Source organism: Microcaecilia unicolor, chromosome 6 (genome assembly GCF_901765095.1).
Source record: "Microcaecilia unicolor chromosome 6, aMicUni1.1, whole genome shotgun sequence".
Taxonomy (NCBI): Eukaryota; Metazoa; Chordata; class Amphibia; order Gymnophiona; family Siphonopidae; genus Microcaecilia; species Microcaecilia unicolor.
In genome coordinates, this window is record NC_044036.1 from 209,855,508 (window position 1) to 209,875,217 (window position 19,710).

Consider the following 19,710-nt stretch of genomic DNA (forward strand, 5'->3'; position numbering starts at 1 on the left):
CTTATCTTGGCCTGCTAGAGACCCCTCATCCTCTTCCAGCGGACTAAAATCGGCCTCAGAATCTGGGGAAGAAAAAACTTCCATTTCCTCATACCACTCCACACGTGGTCTTTTAGCGAGTCCACCCCCCGTCCCTAGACTAAGGGGCTCCGCTCGCGACGGCCCTGCCTTCCAGGCTTGAAACATACTCCATATAAAATCCGGAGGAAACCCCTTGCTTCCAGAAGCGTGTCCCCCCCCCCCCCCCCCCCCAGATAGCCCTGTAAACGGGATTCCCTGATGACCCACAATCGGCTCAGGGCCCGCTGGAGCCAAATCCAAGATGGCGGTGGTTCCCGCCAAAATCTGAACCACCGCTGAAACTCCCACCTGAGGTACCTCAACCTCATGCAAACCGGCCGCAAGAGCCTCCACCGCCAATACCAGTGGCGTGGAGGATTGGGACTTGGGCTCTCCACCCACCGAGTCTAAACCCCGACGCGCACACGACCGACAGCGAAGAAGCTTCCCTGACATGCCCAGAACACAAAAGAACAGCTGATCCAAAGTAAAGGCAGCAAAAAAAGTAAAGGCCTTACCAGAGACCTTGCAAGCCTCAGCTCTCCCAGACCGTCTGACCAACCCCGGATAACACCGGAGTGCAGCTCCTGTAGCTCGTCTCACTTTACTTTTTTTTTAACTTTATTTGAGCTCCACTGCTAGAGACTACCCAGCACTCAAGGCTGCAGTACTACCACTGCAGCCGAGGCACAAAGCTGCCCAAAAGGGAGAGCCAGCCAGGGGGAGGGACCCGGACACCCGGGTGTGACACCCCAGAGGGGACAATGGCAGGCCCCACCGGACCCACCAACCCCTAGCACACCAAGGTATTCCAGGCACAGGGATTTCTTACTCTTTTTTCCTAGGGAAGACCAAAATTAAACTAATCTCCCCAAAAATTATCTAAATCCTACTAGACCGGACAAGCTGCACAGGCTGCATGTCTACCCTCTGTTGGAGACGGAGATATACTGGATATATATGGTTAGGCACAGGTTATATGTACACAGTTAAAGGTTAGTGTTCTCAGTCTCCCTCTGCTGGTAGGCATGCATAACCCAAGCGTCTTGACCGGTCTGGAGGGTCGCTGAGGAAGTGCACAGTTTACCCATTATTAAACTGACTTGGGGAAAATCCACTGCTTATTTCTGGGATAAGCAGCATAAAATGTATTGAGCTTTTTTGGGATCTTGCCAGGTATTTGTGACCTGGATTGACCACTGTTGGAAACAGGATACTGAGCTTGATGGACCTTTGGTCTGTCCCAGTGTGGTAATACCTAAGTACTAAGACAGATAAGGCCTTTAACCCTCCCGAAAAGATTTAACTATTGTACTGGTACCATAGTGGTCAGAGGGTTAAAGGGGAGGACCATTTGACAGCACTGGCCTAATTAGGGGCACCCAAACTGGAGATGGACCTAGCAAAAGAAATGATAAAGATATGGAAGGAGCAGTATAAGCTACTGCTGAATATGGAACTAGAAGAGATTAAGTTTAAAATCTTGGGTCACTCTATGTCAGTTCAACCAAAATTTGGAAACCTCCTCATTCATCATTTCAGAAATTGATAATCTACCAGAATGGAGACCAATATATAAGATTAAAAATGGCAAATTTTCAGACTTCTAACTTCAATGGTTTTTGAGATAACAGCTTTTTATCCAAAGGTGGGGGGGAAGGTTACGACCAACAACGTTTGGGCAGTATTCTGCAGTGTCCCACAGCTGTGAAATCTGCACCCCTTATTCACGATTTTCTGTAAATTCAGAAACTGCTACCATTTTCAGCTGGGACACAAGTTTTCTGATATATTAATGAAGGTGAAATTAGGCCTTACCTGCTAATTTTCTTTCCTCCAGATCCTCCAGACTGTTCAAGACGCTTGGGTTATGCACTCCTACCAGCAGAGGGAGACTGAGAACACAAACTTCTTATACAAGTAGCCTGTGCAGACCTTCTACTAACCAGTAAAACAGTAACAAAGCAGAGGAACAAAACACCTCCACCTAAACAAAACCACTGAATCCACACTCAGATCTCCTCCCCTTAAGACGGGGGAATTCAACTGCAGATGGGCACAAACGGTACCACAAACTGCCCTTAGTAAAACTCCAGGCCCCAAATCACAGGAGCTACTAGAAATATCAGCAACTGAAGTCTAAAGAAAATATCATACTGAACTGTCCGATACACTGGGTGGGCTCTTGAACGGTCTGGAGGATCTAGAGGAAAGAAAATTAGCAGGTAAGGCCTAATTTCACCTTCCTCAGCAATCCTCCAGACCGTTCAAGACGCTTGGGACGTACCAAAGCAGTAAACACATCTAAGGGTGGGACCTGCGAAGCTCAGAGGACAGGACTGCAGCTCCAAAACTGGCATCCTCCCTTGCATGTACATCCACTCTGTAATAAGAAGCCCCTTAGGACTTACACCCTGTAATAGAGATCCAAGTGTGGGTTCTCTAACATTTACAACCCAACCTAGAAACCCCAAACAGGCCTACCAGACTGAGTACACTGCACAGGCTGCACACATCTACCCTCTGCTGAGACTGAGAAAATACTGGTTAGCAGAAGGTCTGCACAAGCTACTTGTATAAGAAGTTTTAGTGTTCTCAGTCTCCCTCTGCTGGTAGGAGTGCATAACACAAGCGTCTTGAACAGTCTGGAGGATTGCTGAGAAATATGGGATTTTATTCATTCAATCTCACGTAACAAAATGCCACTTTCAGCAAACCATGTGCCAAAGGGTATCCTGAAAACTTGACTGCCCTGAGGACTAGGTTAAAAATCACTGCCAATAGCAGTGCTTCTCAACCCAGTCCTCAGGGCACATCCAGCCAGTCAGGTTTTCATTATATTCATAATGAATATGTCTGAGAGAGATTGTATATACCATCTCCTTGATATGTAAATCTCTCTTACGCATATTCATTATGAATATTCTGAAAACCTGACTGGCTGGGTGTGTGCCCTGAGGACTGGGTTGAAAAGCACTATCCTAGAGAAGAGGAGAGATTGGAGTAATAATGATACAAACATTTAAATAGATGAACAAACAAATGATTTTCAAAGGAATGGAAGCTATAGAACTAGGGGACACGAAATAAAGCTGCAAGGAGGTGAATTTAAAAGCAACATCAAGAAACATTTTTTTATGTTTTAACAATTTTTTATTGATGACACTCACAAATAATAGGACACTTTGAAATCATCAAAACCAGTTACATCGGGTATAACTTAGTACATTCCTTTGCAGTCAGTCGTCATCAATACTTTTTACAAACGTAAGCCATTTATCCCTGACCCCCAACTGACTCTCCCTTTGTGACCCCCCCCCCCCCCCCACTACCAGCAAACTGGCCTGGTTGTCACGATCCCCCAGGGGCCTGAACTCTGAAAGCCCCCTCAGGACCCAGTTGTTTTTCGACAAAGTGGTGCTGGGCAGTCAAAGCAAACATTTCCATCAGTATACACTAACAATAGGTAGGCGCACACTGACTCAGCAAATGCCAAATGGCAACTACAACTCTCAAACTTTAAACAGTAATATCTCCCTACCCCATTCCGACCCTCCCCTCATGTCCCCTCTTGTCGAAGCTGCAATACAGTCTTGATAATATAGAGAAATAGCCAAGGGGAGAAAAAGAGCAGCTCAAAACTACCTGCTTATACGAGGTTCTGCTATCAGCTTGCTCTTTGCCTACACCACACCAGTGATGAACTAAACATTATCCGTTCAAATGTGAATTGTATCCTATACCTCAACGTCCCCGAAACAAACCGGGCAAGAGCTGTCCAGAATCTCCAGATGGGCCTACACTGCCACATTCCGTGTGCCAAGGAGGGCATGCCCACTCCACACTTTCGGCATCTATCTGCCCCCGCCACCCCTGCGTACCATGCTTGCTTACCCAAGAAATACGCCCTATATATTGATCTGAAATGGCACTCTTGCAGTTCCGCACTATGCACAACTCCTGCTATTCCTGTGAGCGCAGCCATCACCTTCCTTTCTGCTATTGTCCCCCCTACCTCTTGCTCCCATCTTCCCACTACTTCTCCAATATCCCTCTTAGGTTCGAATTCCCTCAGTGCCTTATGAAACCATGATATGGATGTTTGCCCCACTGCATCTCCCCTTAGAAAATCCCGGACCTTCCCCCCAAACGCCAGTGTGAGTGCAGACTGGGGTAATCCCTTATGGTAGTGCGCCAACTGTAAATAGGCCAGCCTTGTCAACGGTCCTCCCGCACATCTCCTTTCGAATTCCCCATAGGACAACGACGACCCATCCGCTTGAAGGAAATTCTCCAAAAGTGTCATTCCCTGTCTCTCCAAGTCCCTAAAAACTCAATTCTCCCTTCCCGCTGGAAACAACATTCCTAGCTATCGGCAGTAACACACTAGCCTCCGGGTCCTGCCCCCAGTGGCCCAACAACACCCTCCAGGTTTGTCTCAGAGGCTGCAACACACTATCTTTCAACGGGAGTGGTATTCCCCTCCTTTTTTAGTGCAACAAACAGTTCAGGGGTCATGGGCTAAAATAAGCTTGTTCTCACTTCATATCGGTGTATGTGGACGTGCCCAAAACCCAGTCTCTCACATGGCGTATCAAACAGGCTTGATTATATTTCTGCAAATCAGGGATGCCCAACCCGCCTCTACTTTGTGCCCCATATACATGTCGCCACCTCATTTTTGTTTTTTTCCCTGCCCAGCAGAACCACGCTACATGCCTCTGCAAAGCCCTCAGGTCTTTAATCAGCAATTTAACAGGCAGAATCTGTAACATATACAGCCATTTTGGGAATATAATCATTCTATATAAATGTACCCTGCACATAAATGACAGCGGCAAAGACACCCATTTCGCCAGCTGTGTTTTAGTTTCCCTCAGCAATCGAGGGACATTGGCAGTGTTCAATTGTGCTGGGTCCATCGGCATATATATCCCCAAGAATTTAAATATCGTATTTGCATGGCGTAGCGTGGTTTGGCTCCATACCTCTCGCCCCACTCCCTCACTAGCTAATGCCTCCGACTTCTCTAGGTTCAATTTAAACCCCGAGAAGTCTCCATAGTCCTGAAGGCTTTCCATCAACTGTTCCAGCGACCTCTGGGGCTCTGTGATCAGTATCAGCAAGTTATCTGCAAAAGCTGCAGTTTTAAATTCCTGATCCCAAATGCGCACTCCCCTAATATCTATATTGCCACCTATTTCCCGCAATAAGGGGTCCAGTGTCAGCACGAATAAGAGTGTTGAGAGTGGGCAACCCTGTCTTGTTCCCCTTCCTATGGTAAAGCATTCTGAGGACAACCCATTGACATTAATTCTAGCTCTGGGGTCTTTATATAATGTCTGTACTGCCTTTACAAAAACACCCGTTATACCGTAAGCCTTTAACGTCGCAAACATAAAGCCCCAGTCCACCCTGTCAAAGGCTTTTTCGGCATCGAAGCTAATTAAAATGGCTTTTGTGCCCTCTCTTTGTACTCTCTCTAATGCCCCAATTATCCATCTCAGATTTTTAACTACCTTCCGGCCCTTCACAAAACCCACTTGTGACTTCTCCAGCAAAGCCGGCAAGAACCGAGCCAACCGATTTGCTAGGATCTTAGCTATGAATTTTGTTTCAGAGTTCAGCAGGGATATAGGCCTATAAGACTCTGGCAGATGCGCCTGCTTGCCCGGTTTCAGTATGACTGTTATATTAGCTTGATTCAAGTGGCTGGGCATTTTTCCCCTTCTAATCACCAAATTAAATACCTCTGAAAGAATGGTTCCAATTTCCGGACGGAGTACTTTGTAAAATTCATTACTAAGCCCATCAGGACCTGGCGCTTTACCAAGTGAGCTCTGCTTTAACACCCAGTCTACTTCATCTTCTGTTATCGCCGCATTTAAGAGCTCTAGGTCTGTGTCACGCATCCTTGGTATATCAACACTCCCAAGATAGGCCGCACTAGGCTTTACTACCTCAGCTTGTGGTTTATACAACTCTTCATAGAAGTGTTTAAAGATCTCTACTATTTCGCTATCTTTATGTTTCAATTCTCTTTGCCTATTTACTAGTGAGATTACTTTCCTGGAACCTACCTGTTTGTGTATTAACCTCGCCAGAAACTTCCCCCCATTATTGGCAAATTTATACAATTGGTATTTATAATACGTCGCTGATTTTTGAACTTGTTGTTGCAGCAACTCCAAGAAACATTTTTAATGGAATGGGTGGATGACTGGAATGCTCTCCCAGTGGAGATGAAAAAAAATGGCAGAATTCAAAAAGGCATGGAATAAAAACAGAAGATCTCTATACAGTAAGAGTAAGGGATCAAAGCAAAACAAATGACTTTCACACTTCAAAAAAAAAACAAACAAAAAGAGAGAAAGATAGCATGGTGTAACCTGCATGGAATTAAAGTTACAATCCTAGTGAAGGAGTGGCCTTGTAGTTAGAGCACTGCTCTTGACATCCAGAGGTGGCTGGTTCAAATCCCACTGTTGCTCCTTGTGATCTTAGCAAGTCACCTAACCCTCCATTGCCTCAGGTACAAACTTACGATTGTGAGCCCTCCAGGGACCGAGAAATACCCAGTGTACCTGAATGTAACTCACCTTGAGCTACTACTGAAAAAGGTGTGAGCAAAGTCTAAATAAATAATAATATAAATAACAGACAAAGGCATAAGAGGATGTAACCTGCATGTTCTGCATAGAACGGCCAACATGACTTTAGCCACCTGGGAAGACTAGATGGACCATGCTGGCCTTTATCTGACATCTGTTACTATCTTAAAATGTTCCTCTGGAGTATGCCACTACCAGGTATGATTGGTTTGCCAGGTTTTTGTATATGCCTTCCTATGCTTGGCCTATGACTAAGGGCTAGGCCTAAGGCCTGTACTGTCAGTTTGGTTCTCACAAGTTAGCCTACTAACTCAGCATTGCCTTCTCAGGAGCTGAGAACTGACACTTCATAACATTTGTTTGCAGCTGAGTATGGTTTTCATATAAGGTGGATGTAACCTTGATAGTTGCTAAGGGACTGAGGACACAGTGAAGCCTACCAGTATGTTGCATTTGTGGAGAGAGACAGAGAGAGGACACAAGGGTATTGTTCTATGTAATTTTTTGCTCTGTGACTAACTGCACGCTATACTGATAATTGACTGGCCAATGGCCACAGACTGTTCACGTGCAAACACATCAGGAGAGACTGATAGAATACATGACCAATCCATATATGGTAGAAGGCAACCTAATGGTGTCAGTTTATGGGAAATCACATGATTTATGAGAAATGGAATTTGCAACAGTATATATGTGATGTCTGGGAGGTGTTAGCTGAGCAGTCCTTGTCTTTCAGGATGCGCATTTGCTGACTGACAACCTGCATCAGGGAGAGAACTATTGTTTGTATTTTTTGGCTCTGTGATAATAAAGCTAATTACTGGCTGTGCCTGACGGAGTCTAAGTTCTCTTTCTTATTTTTCCAGCTGTTGGGGCTGTAGTGCTTTCTCTCCCTGTGGGGGCTAAGGAACAGAAATACACATTTTCCAGTCTATGGATTTTAGGTAACACATAGAACGTGCTCACAGGGGTACAGTTTGGCTTGAGGGTTTTTATATATGGTTGTACTGGCCTTAGGAAATGTCTTGCTAAGATTTTTTTTCAGTAGTTTTGTGTAAACCTGTGAGGGTTCCTCAGTCAGTTTCTTATAGTATGTACTGAGAATTGTCTGTGACCTTCTTCTATGTACTTTTATATGTCCATAATCGCTACAGCACCTCCTTTCTCTGCAGGCTTGATGATAATGTTTTGAAGGTTTTTTTATGGCAATACTTAGGGTAGAGAGAGATTGTACAACATTTTCTTTTGTTTCCTGGAAAGCTATGATTTCAACCTGTGTCTGAATCTATGAAGTTGCTGAATTTATAGCTTGTCCATCTTGTGAGGCAAAATACGTTTTTGTTTGAAATGGTATTTCCGTCTTTTGGGGGTCTCTCTGATTATGGATATGCACGTTCAGGCAGAGTATCCTTAAAAAAAAAAAAAAAATTTTTTTTTTTTTTTAAAGATCCGAGTATAGTTCAATTTCTTCTACTTTATAGAATCTGTGTCTATATATAGGCACACTGTTGTAGAATTACCCAACAAATGACAATTAAAAAAAAAAAAAAGTTTTACCTGCCAAGGACCCTGCCAAACCAGCATAGTATTCCAAGCACTGCCATGATATGTCTATATCCACCCGGGCTTCAAAGATAGATTTTCCATTGTTAATACTCTCCATAGCTGCAATTTCTTCCTTGCGTTCCTGCAATGCAACACATACACAGCACATCAGAGACATAAAGAGAAGGGAAAGATAAGCACATAACCTCAATCGTGTCCTACTCAGGTTTTCAGAAAGTAATTCTATAAGGAAGGTGCCAATACACCTAAATGACCAGAATACCAGCATATATACACATGTAAATTCTATAACATGGAACCTAAATGCAATGGTGCATACTTTTCCTAGTTTATTAGAGGCTTATATCCCACCCATCAAAGTAATACAATAATGTTTGTTATACAAGCCACATTGAACCGGAGTATTTTCTCTAGCTAATGCAGGATATAAATGTCATAAATAAATAAATATCTGAGCAGCTTACAATTTAGGGGTAGTCAGAAGAGACTAAGAGAACAGAGCGAAAGACTGTTAGGGAAGGGAGGAAGAAATACAATGTTTAATAGGAAAGCTGGGTGGAAAGCACTAAAGGAGAGATATTGTGAGAGTCAGGCCAGCAGCTGCACTCCCACACATGTAGTACTGATAGCTTTAGCCATAGGCATCAGCACATAAGAAGGACTTTAGGTCAGTTTTGAATTTTTATAGGGAAGATGAGAGACAGAGATAAATTGGTAGCTTGTTGCAGAGCTCAGGGCCTTGGACTGAAAAGATAAGACTGTTGCATAATGTCATATCTGATTTCACAAAAAGTAGAGACTATAAGTTGGTTCTGTTGGAATGGGAAATATTTCGCAACCTAATACAATCAATGGTTCTAAGCCATGCAGATTACTGCAACGAAATTTATGCGGGATGCAAAGAGCAACTCACAAAGAAACTCCAGACCGCTCAAAACACAGCAGCCAGACTGATATTTGGCAAACCGCGATTCGAAAATGCCAAACCCCTCCGAGAAAAACTGCATTGGCTCCCAATCAAAGAACTTATTACCTTCAAAATATGCACCCTGGTCCACAAAATTATCTACGGCCAAGTCCCAGGATACATGACAAACCTCATAGACCTACCAAGCAGAAACATAACCACATCATCTCAAACATACCTAAACCTCCACTACCCAAACTGCAAAGACCTTAAATGCAAAGCAACCTATGCATCTAGCTTCTCCTATATAAGCACCCAACATTGGAACGCATTGCCAAAAGATGTGAGAACAACCTACGTCCACCTAAACTTCAGGAAATCACTAAAAACCAGCCTGTTCAAAAAGGCATACCTCACCGACCCAACATAAATACCTACACCCTGCAACACAGCAAAACCAAAGCTCGTAATGGACACTATATAACCTTACCCCTTCTCAACCCCCATTCTACCTGAAACACATGTACCTTATCTGACCACAATACTATTATTTATTGCATTTGTATCCCACATTCCCCCACCTATTTGCAGGCTCAATGTGGCTCACCTTGTATTTGTTTCTCTACCGGACTTGGTGAATGCCTTTACGGTATTATGCAAGCCACATTGAGCCTGCAAATAGGAGGGAAAATGTGGGATACAAATGTAACAAAATAAAAATAAAGTGTACGAGAGGGGCAGTAAGGAGTCAGAGGATGAGCTAAGTACATTGGTTCACCAGAGGCACGGACTTTGTATACTAGGAGTAGTAATTTTTTTTTTATTTTAATATTTCAAATTACATTATCAAGAGTTTACACTTGAAAAAGAAAGTGTTATAACTTCACATCTTTCCAAAAAGAAAACACAAAAGAAATCTATACAATCTTCATTATTAATAAGTAATAACACATAAGTCCACATTAAGGGGATTCCTAGACTCAAATAGGAGAAAAGAAGAACTATCAGGGTATTCAGGCATATAGCAAAGCAAAGCTATTCTCCTATACTCCAGCAATATTTTTAGAAGCTACAAATGCTGACAATTGGCTGGGATCCATGAAAATATATTTAAGATAGTTGTAATTCACAATACACTTGCATGGAAATTTTAAATAGAATGTACCTCCTAGGTGCAAAACGGCTGGTTTCAATAAGAGGAACTGTTTCCTCTTTCTTTGGGTATCCCTTGCAACATCGGGAAACAATAATACCTTATGTCCCAAAAACATTTTCGATTTATGTCGAAAGAAAAGTCTAAATATCCACTGCTTATCTGGCAATAAGGCTACAGCTGCAACCAAAGTCGCCATTGTTGCCTGCTCTGTAGTTGATGTTTCAAGAAAGTCTGTTATATTCAAAGATACTTGTTGTTCCTGGACTTCTCTTGTTTTTTGCGGAATATAATAAGACTGAGTAAATGGGGGAAAATTGGATTCTGGAATTTCCAATATCTCTTTCATATATCTTTTGAGCATATCTAGTGGACTAATCATTTTTACCATTGGAAAGTTTACGAATCGTAAATTATACCGTTGCATGTTATGTCTCTCCCTTATTCCTAAGGTTCGATACATCTTTAAGAATAGTAGTTTGAATATTCCCAACTTTAGAAACCTCTTTCTCTATTTTTTCAAAACGACTTTCAAGAGTCTTTAAATCAGAAGCGTTTTTCTCCACTTTTAACTCAGTCTCAACTGATTTCTGTACCATGAGATTAGTTTGTTTAAAGAAAGCTTGGGACATTTGAGCCATTAAGTCCCACAATAAATTTAGGATTACCTCTGCCGGTTTTACTAGAACTCCAGGAGGCATTCCAGGAATCAGTTCCAGGACCTGTTCCATTTCTGTAGCTTCTCCCGCCTCAGAAAGTATCAGACTGCTTCTCTGTGAGGGTATCCTCAAACCCTCAGTCTCCCTCACCGATTGTTTCCCATGAGCTTCACTCAGAGAGGATTCCCTTTCACCTTTCGGCACTGGGCCTCTCGATTCTAGGGAGGGGGAGATCTTCCGTTGAGGTTGCGGAGTCCTCTCATCGGGGCTTAAGGTGACTTCAAGACCTGGAGAAGCCATATCGCCCTCCTTAGCCTTGGCGTCTCCTAAGGTACTGCTCCCGAGTGGTGTACTTTGTCCAGCAGGCCGAGCAAATCTGTCCATAGGACCGACAAGAATGGAGGTAGGCGTCGAGGAGGCTCGGACCGAGGCTTTCCCTCTCCGTTTTGGCATATTGTAAGAATAGGCAAAGCGCGTTCTGCTGCTGTGCTACATGCGTGCGGCCATCTTGGAATCCCCCCCCTAGGATTAGTAATTTATAGGTTACACAATGGGTCAATGGAAGCCAATGCATTGCTTTTAGTAGCGAGGCACAGATATGAGTCAAGTCTGGGCACAGCACGGGCAGGGTGCAGTTACGCACATAAATTATTGAATAGTATAAGTTAATGGTGGGGGGTTGTTAATAGCAATCTATGCACAAGCATTTATACAAGCTCACCTCACCTGCTACACTAGTATTCTATAGTTTTAAGATTCAATATTTTTAATTGATTTTTGAAACCCACATATTCTTTTGGTTTGGAAAGCATAATAATAAAATTAAACCAAGTATGATAGTAAATTCAATCATTTGAAATCCCTGTCAACTCATTTTAAAGGATGGATTTCACAGTTTAAGCAGATGGTACAATGTCCCGCATCCAACAAGTATGAAGCTTCTTCGCCACCAATAACTGGCAATAAAAACAGCATATTATACTACACAATTACTAGGTGTCGCCATATATTACGACCATTAAGAAAACTATACCAGTCAGTCATTAGGTATCACATTAGAATTTATAATAAATAAAATGAAACACACATCTGAATTACTAAGAACCAGAAGGGTCGGAAGTGTGGAAACTTTGGGTGGGGGCGCAGTTCATGGTGTGGAACCCACGCAGCATGTTTCATGGAATGATTTCCAGTTTGTGCGTGTACGCTGACTTGTGCATCTGTGCCCAGGAGACTAGAGAAGAGAGGTCAGGCAGTTTGAAGAGAGTAATTTCCTAGCCACTATATTTTCAGTGTATCAAAAAGTTTCTCTGATAAAGAAACTGGAACTGCACTGTGCCATTTTTGGGAGCTTATTTGTGTGGAACCTGCAGTCAAATCTGGGGGGTGGGGGGGGGGGGTGGGAGATAGTTACTAACATGCTTTAAGGGTACATACTACTTTTGTACTTTAATGCACGTTAAAACAGCAAAGCTGTGAATTATTTTACCTTATTGCACATTAGTGTAAACCACCTCAGGCTGTATAAGGTGTAAAGCAAATGTAGGCAGCATAGCTCATTACTATGTAAATCAAATAAAGCGAATGCTACATACCTGTAGAAGGTATTCTCCGAGGACAGCAGGCTGATTGTTCTCACTGATGGGTGACGTCCACGGCAGCCCCTCCAATCGGAATCTTCACTAGCAAAGGCCTTTGCTAGCCCTCGCGCGCCGATGCGCACCGCGCATGCGCGGCCGTCTTCCCGCCCGAAACCGGCTTGTGCCGGCCAGTCTCATATGTAGCAAGACAAAGACAAGGGAAGACACAACTCCAAAGGGGAGGCGGGCGGGTTTGTGAGAACAATCAGCCTGCTGTCCTCGGAGAATACCTTCTACAGGTATGTAGCATTCGCTTTCTCCGAGGACAAGCAGGCTGCTTGTTCTCACTGATGGGGTATCCCTAGCCCCCAGGCTCACTCAAAACAACAACCATGGTCAATTGGGCCTCGCAACGGCGAGGACATAACTGAGATTGACCTAAAAAATTTACCAACTAACTGAGAGTGCAGCCTGGAACAGAACAAACAGGGCCCTCGGGGGGTGGAGTTGGATCCTAAAGCCCAAACAGGTTCTGAAGAACTGACTGCCCGAACCGACTATCGCGTCGGGTATCCAGCTGCAGGCAGTAATGAGATGTGAATGTGTGGACAGATGACCACGTCGCAGCTTTGCAAATTTCTTCAATAGAGGCTGACTTCAAGTGGGCTACCGACGCTGCCATGGCTCTAACATTATGAGCCGTGACATGACCCTCAAGAGCCAGCCCAGCCTGAGCGTAAGTGAAGGAAATGCAATCTGCTAGCCAATTGGATATGGTGCGTTTTCCCACAGCCACTCCCCTCCTATTGGGATCAAAAGAAACAAACAATTGGGCGGACTGTCTGTTGGGCTGTGTCCGCTCCAGATAGAAGGCCAATGCTCTCTTGCAGTCCAATGTGTGCAGCTGACGTTCAGCAGGGCAGGAATGAGGACGGGGAAAGAATGTTGGCAAGACAATTGACTGGTTCAGATGGAACTCCGACACAACCTTTGGCAAGAACTTAGGGTGAGTGCGGAGGACTACTCTGTTATGATGAAATTTAGTGTAAGGGGCCTGGGCTACCAGGGCCTGAAGCTCACTGACTCTACGAGCTGAAGTAACTGCCACCAAGAAAATGACCTTCCAGGTCAAGTACTTCAGATGGCAGGAATCCAGTGGCTCAAAAGGAGGTTTCATCAGCTGGGTGAGAACGACATTGAGATCCCATGACACTGTAGGAGGCTTGACAGGGGGCTTTGACAAAAGCAAACCTCTCATGAAGCGAACAACTAAAGGCTGTCCTGAGATCGGCTTACCTTCCACACGGTAATGGTATGCACTGATTGCACTAAGGTGAACTCTTACAGAGTTGGTCTTGAGACCAGACTCAGACAAGTGCAGAAGGTATTCAAGCAGGGTCTGTGTAGGACAAGAGCGAGGATCTAGGGCCTTGCTGTCACACCAGACGGCAAACCTCCTCCATAGAAAGAAGTAACTCCTCTTAGTGGAATCTTTCCTGGAAGCAAGCAAGACGCGGGAGACACCCTCTGACAGACCCAAAGAGGCAAAGTCTACGCTCTCAACATCCAGGCCGTGAGAGCCAGGGACCGGAGGCTGGGATGCAGAAGCGCCCCTTCGTCCTGTGTGATGAGGGTCGGAAAACACTCCAATCTCCACGGTTCTTCGGAGGACAACTCCAGAAGAAGAGGGAACCAGATCTGACGCGGCCAAAAAGGAGCAATCAGAATCATGGTGCCTCGGTCTTGCTTGAGTTTCAACAAAGTCTTCCCCACCAGAGGTATGGGAGGATAAGCATACAGCAGACCCTCCCCCCAATCCAGGAGGAAGGCATCCGATGCCAGTCTGCCGTGGGCCTGAAGCCTGGAACAGAACTGAGGGACTTTGTGGTTGGCTCGAGATGCGAAGAGATATACCAAGGGGGTGCCCCACACCTGGAAGATCTGTCGCACTACACGGGAATTGAGCGACCACTCGTAAGGTTGCATAATCCTGCTCAACCTGTCGGCCAGACTGTTGTTTACGCCTGCCAGATATGTGGCTTGGAGCACCATGCCGTGACGGCGAGCCCAGAGCCACATGCTGACGGCTTCCTGACACAGGGGGCGAGATCCGGTGCCCCCCGGCTTGTTGACGTAGTACATGGCAACCTGGTTGTCTGTCTGAATTTGGATAATTTGGTGGGACAGCCGATCTCTGAAAGCCTTCAGAGCGTTCCAGATCACTCGCAACTCCAGAAGATTGATCTGTAGATCGCGTTCCTGGAGAGACCAGCTTCCTTGGGTGTGAAGCCCATCGACATGAGCTCCCCATCCCAGGAGAGACGCATCCGTGGTCAGCACTTTTTGTGGCTGAGGAATTTGGAAAGGACGTCCCAGAGTCAAATTGGACCAAATCGTCCACCAATACAGGGATTCGAGAAAACTCGTGGACAGGTGGATCACGTCTTCTAGATCCCCAGCAGCCTGAAACCACTGGGAAGCTAGGGTCCATTGAGCAGATCTCATGTGAAGGCGGGCCATGGGAGTCACATGAACTGTGGAGGCCATGTGGCCCAGCAATCTCAACATCTGCCGAGCTGTGATCTGCTGGGACGCTCGCACCCGCGAGACGAGGGACAACAAGTTGTTGGCTCTCGCCTCTGGGAGATAGGCGCGAGCCGTCCGAGAATCCAGCAGAGCTCCTATGAATTCGAGTCTCTGCGCCGGGAGAAGATGGGACTTTGGGTAATTTATCACAAACCCCAGTAGCTCCTGCCTCGGACGTGTTCTTCACCAGCCAATCGTCGAGATATGGGAACACGTGCACCCCCAGCCTCCGAAGTGCTGCTGCTACTACAGCCAAGCACTTTGTGAACACCCTGGGCGCAGAGGCGAGCCCAAAGGGTAGCACACAGTACTGGAAGTGACGTGTGCCCAGCTGAAATCGCAAATACTGTCTGTGAGCTGGCAGTATCGGGATGTGTGTGTAGGCATCCTTCAAGTCCAGAGAGCATAGCCAATCGTTTTCCTGAATCATGGGAAGAAGGGTGCCCAGGGAAAGCATCCTGAACTTTTCTTTGACCAGATATTTGTTCAGGGCCCTTAGGTCTAGGATGGGAAACATCCCCCCTGTTTTCTTTTCCACAAGGAAGTACCTGGAATAGAATCCCAGCCCTTCTTGCCCGGATGGCACGGGCTCGACCGCATTGGCGCTGAGAAGGGCGGAGAGTTCCTCTGCAAGTACCTGCTTGTGCTGGAAGCTGTAAGACTGAGCTCCCGGTGGACAATTTGGAGGTTTCGAGGTCAAATTGAGGGTGTATCCTTGCCGGACTATTTGGAGAACCCACTGATCGGAGGTTATGAGAGGCCACCTTTGGTGAAAAGCTTTCAACCTCCCCCCGACTGGCAGGTCGCCCGGCACTGACACTTGGATGTCGGCTATGCTCTGCTGGAGCCAGTCAAAAGCTCGTCCCTTGCTTTTGCTGGGGAGCCGAGGGGCCTTGCTGAGTCGCACGCTGCTGACGAGAGCGAGCGCGCTGGGGCTTAGCCTGGGCTGCAGGCTGTCGAGAAGGAGGATTGTACCTACGCTTGCCAGAAGAGTAGGGAACAGTCTTCCTTCCCCCAAAAAATCTTCTACCTGTAGAGGTAGAGGCTGAAGGCTGCCGGCGGGAGAACTTGTCGAATGCGGTGTCCCGCTGGTGGAGCTGCTCTACCACCTGTTCGACTTTCTCTCCAAAAATGTTATCCGCACGCCAAGGCGAGTCCGCAATCCGCTGCTGGATTCTATTCTCCAGGTCGGAGGCATGCAGCCATGAGAGCCTGCGCATCACCACACCTTGAGCAGCGGCCCTGGACGCAACATCAAAGGTGTCATACACCCCTCTGGCCAGGAATTTTCTGCACGCCTTCAGCTGCCTGACCACCTCCTGAAATGGCTTGGCTTGCTCAGGAGGGAGCTTGTCCACCAAGCCCGCCAACTGCCGCACATTGTTCCGCATGTGTATGCTCGTGTAGAGCTGGTAAGACTTAATTTTGGCCACGAGCATAGAAGAATGGTAGGCCTTCCTCCCAAAGGAGTCTAAGGTTCTAGAGTCCTTGCCCGGGGGCGCCGAAGCATGCTCCCTAGAACTCTTAGCCTTCTTTAGGGCCAGATCCACAACTCCAGAATCATGAGGCAACTGAGTGCGCATCAGATCTGGGTCCCCATGGATCCGGTACTGGGACTCGATCTTCTTGGGGATGTGGGGATTAGTTAAAGGTTTGGTCCAGTTCGCAAGCAATGTCTTTTTTAGGACATGGTGCAAGGGAACAGTGGACGCTTCCTTAGGTGGAGAAGGATAGTCCAGGAGCTCAAACATTTCAGCCCTGGGCTCGTCCTCCACAACCACCGGGAAGGGGATGGCCGTAGACATCTCCCGGACAAAGGAAGCAAAAGACAGACTCTCAGGAGGAGAAAGCTGTCTTTCAGGAGAGGGAGTGGGATCGGAAGGAAGACCCTCAGACTCCTCGTCAGAGAAATATCTGGGGTCTTCTTCCTCTTCCCACGAGGCCTCACCCTCGGTGTCAGACACAAGTTCACGGACCTGTGTCTGCAACCGTGCCCGACTCGACTCCGTGGAGCCACGTCCACGATGGGGGCGTCGAGAGGTAGACTCCCTCGCCCGCATCAGCGAAGCTCCCTCCGCCGACGTAGTCGGGGAGCCTTCCTGGGAGGCGAAGGCAGCCGGTACCGCAAGCGGCACCGACGCCGGAGACCTCACCTCGGGCAATGGGCCAGCCGGCGCCACGCTCGACGGTACCGGTGGCGCAAGCACCGCCGGTACCGGAGGGGTAGGGCACAATAGCTCTCCCAGAATCTCTGGGAGAACGGCCCGGAGGCTCTCGTTCAGAGCGGCTGCAGAGAAAGGCATGGAGGTCGATGCAGGCGTCGACGTCAGAACCTGTTCCGGGCGTGGAGGCTGTTCCGGGCTGTCCAGAGTGGAGTGCATCGACACCTCCTGAACAGAGGGTGAGCGGTCCTCTCGGCGCCGATGCCTGCTGGGTGCCGACTCCTTCGGCGACCCAGAGCTCTCGGTACCGACATGGGAAGGGGACCGGTGACGATGCTTCTTCGACTTCTTGGGACAAAGCATGTCACCGGAGCCGAGACCGAAGAGGGTCGGTCTCGGGGGGGCTGTACCGCAGGAGCCCTCAGGGTAGGGGGAGACTTACCCGAAGGCTCACCGCCACCAGCAGGGGAATGGACAGCCCTCACCTGCACTCCAGACGAAGCACCACCGTCCGACGACATCAGCAGACGAGGTCCCGGTACCACCGACGTCGATGCAGCTATCCGATGTCTCGGCGCCGATGCAGAGGGCCGATGCCTCGATGCACTGGCCGCCGAGGTTGAAGGTCTGGACGCTGAAGACGTCGATGCACTCGATATCCCCGGTGCCGATGCCGACGAAGAGCCCGAGAACAAAATGTTCCACTGGGCTAACCTCGCTACCTGAGTCCGCCTTTGCAAAAGGGAACACAGACTACAGGCCTGAGGGCGGTGCCCAGCCCCCAGACACTGAAGACACGACGCGTGCCTGTCAGTGAGCGAGATTACCCGGGCGCACTGGGTGCACTTCTTGAAGCCGCTGGAAGGCTTCGATGTCATGGGCGGAAAAATCACGCCGGCGAAATCGAAAGACGAAATTTCGAAAAAACTCGAAGTAGAGGAAGGAAAAACCGAAAGTGGTTAATCCAAATGATTTCTGGAATTCTCACAGAAAAATGTCGAAAACGACGCGCGAGGTCGACTTTTCGGGGCACGAACGGTAAAACACAACCGTACCGAGCGCGGAGAAAAGAAGACTGGCCGGCACAAGCCGGTTTCGGGCGGGAAGACGGCCGCACATGCGCGGTGCGCATCGGCGCGCGAGGGCTAGCAAAGGCCTTTGCTAGTGAAGATTCCGATTGGAGGGGCTGCCGTGGACGTCACCCATCAGTGAGAACAAGCAGCCTGCTTGTCCTCGGAGAATGCATCTTGCAATGAACTTCGCAAGTTGTGTCGTTCATGGAAAAACATTGCCAGTTTAATGTCTTGCCCAGGAGCATCAGGCCATTAATATGCCATCTTAAAAGAATCAGAACTTTTCCAAAACAAAAAGGCGGCTTCCCCTCCCTCCCCAGACCTCCATCCATGCTGGGCCTACCATTATCCCTCACTGGTTGTCTAGAAGGTCCAGACCAGGAGTGATCCCCAGTTCCTACTGCTTCTGCTAGCACCAGGTTCACAGCGATAGTATCATAATAGTTACCACTAGGAGATAAGACTCCCCCATGCCTAGCAATTTCCATTTTTCTAGCCCCCTCTCTCTCACTCGTACCTAGAAACAGTCCTCCACCTATATTCCTACTAAAGAATGATGCAGGGACAAAGTCTGTCCCTGTCCCCACGAGCTCGGGGACACTGTCTGATCCCATCCCCACAAGCCTCGATATTTAAATCATTTTATTAAAGTATTTTTAAAAAACTCAATATTTTGTACAGCTGTCATTTTATAAATTACAACCAATACAGAACAAGGATTAAAAAAACAAACAAACAACCTCTCTCTCCCCCCCCCTCAAGTATCCTTTCCACTACTGAGAAAACTGAACAAGCCAAACCACTACAGAATGCTACACAGAAAATTCATGCTAGCAGAATCTCTGACATGCATACACAGAACACAAATGCCAAATACATAATAGCTGACAAAAAATGGTAAACATACTAAACCAAGACCCCAAGAAGCCAAACCAATGAAATAGAAAGAGATGCACTTCCTCCTATACTATGCAAAATATAAAGATCATACATGCCAGGGATGGTGTTAGAGGAGTGAAACTAGGACAACTGCCCCTGGACAAAGAGAGCCCTAAGCCTGCAGGAAGCTGAAGAAGGCATGGGCTAGTAGTGGGCTTTGGGATCCCCTCTCAAATTTCTGCCCTGGGCCCCAGCCATGTCCAACACCAGCTCTGGCAGGATACACATTTCAAATCTGGCATATTCTAATCACAAAATAGAAAACTGATTTTTTTTAGTTTTTAACCTTTTGTCTGGTCATTTTATTTTTCAAATTATATTGATCCCTGGGCTCTGGTGTCTGTTTCCCTCTGTCTTCTCTTAATTCATTTGCCAGGATCTCCTGCCCATTTGACATTTCTTCTTTCTCCG

The 19,710-nt window shown here is 46.9% G+C and overlaps 1 protein-coding gene across 3 annotated transcripts in view; it reads right to left on the minus strand.

Annotated features, from left to right (window-relative positions):
* Nucleotides 1–19,710, minus strand: part of ALDH9A1 (aldehyde dehydrogenase 9 family member A1) — a 309,783-nt gene that overhangs the window by 179,278 nt on the left and 110,795 nt on the right. For all 3 annotated transcript variants that reach the window (XM_030205969.1, XM_030205968.1, XM_030205967.1), the window contains exon 4: nucleotides 8,232–8,361. In XM_030205969.1, coding sequence (XP_030061829.1) covers nucleotides 8,232–8,361 — 130 coding nt within the window. The remainder of the gene's footprint in view (nucleotides 1–8,231; nucleotides 8,362–19,710) is intronic.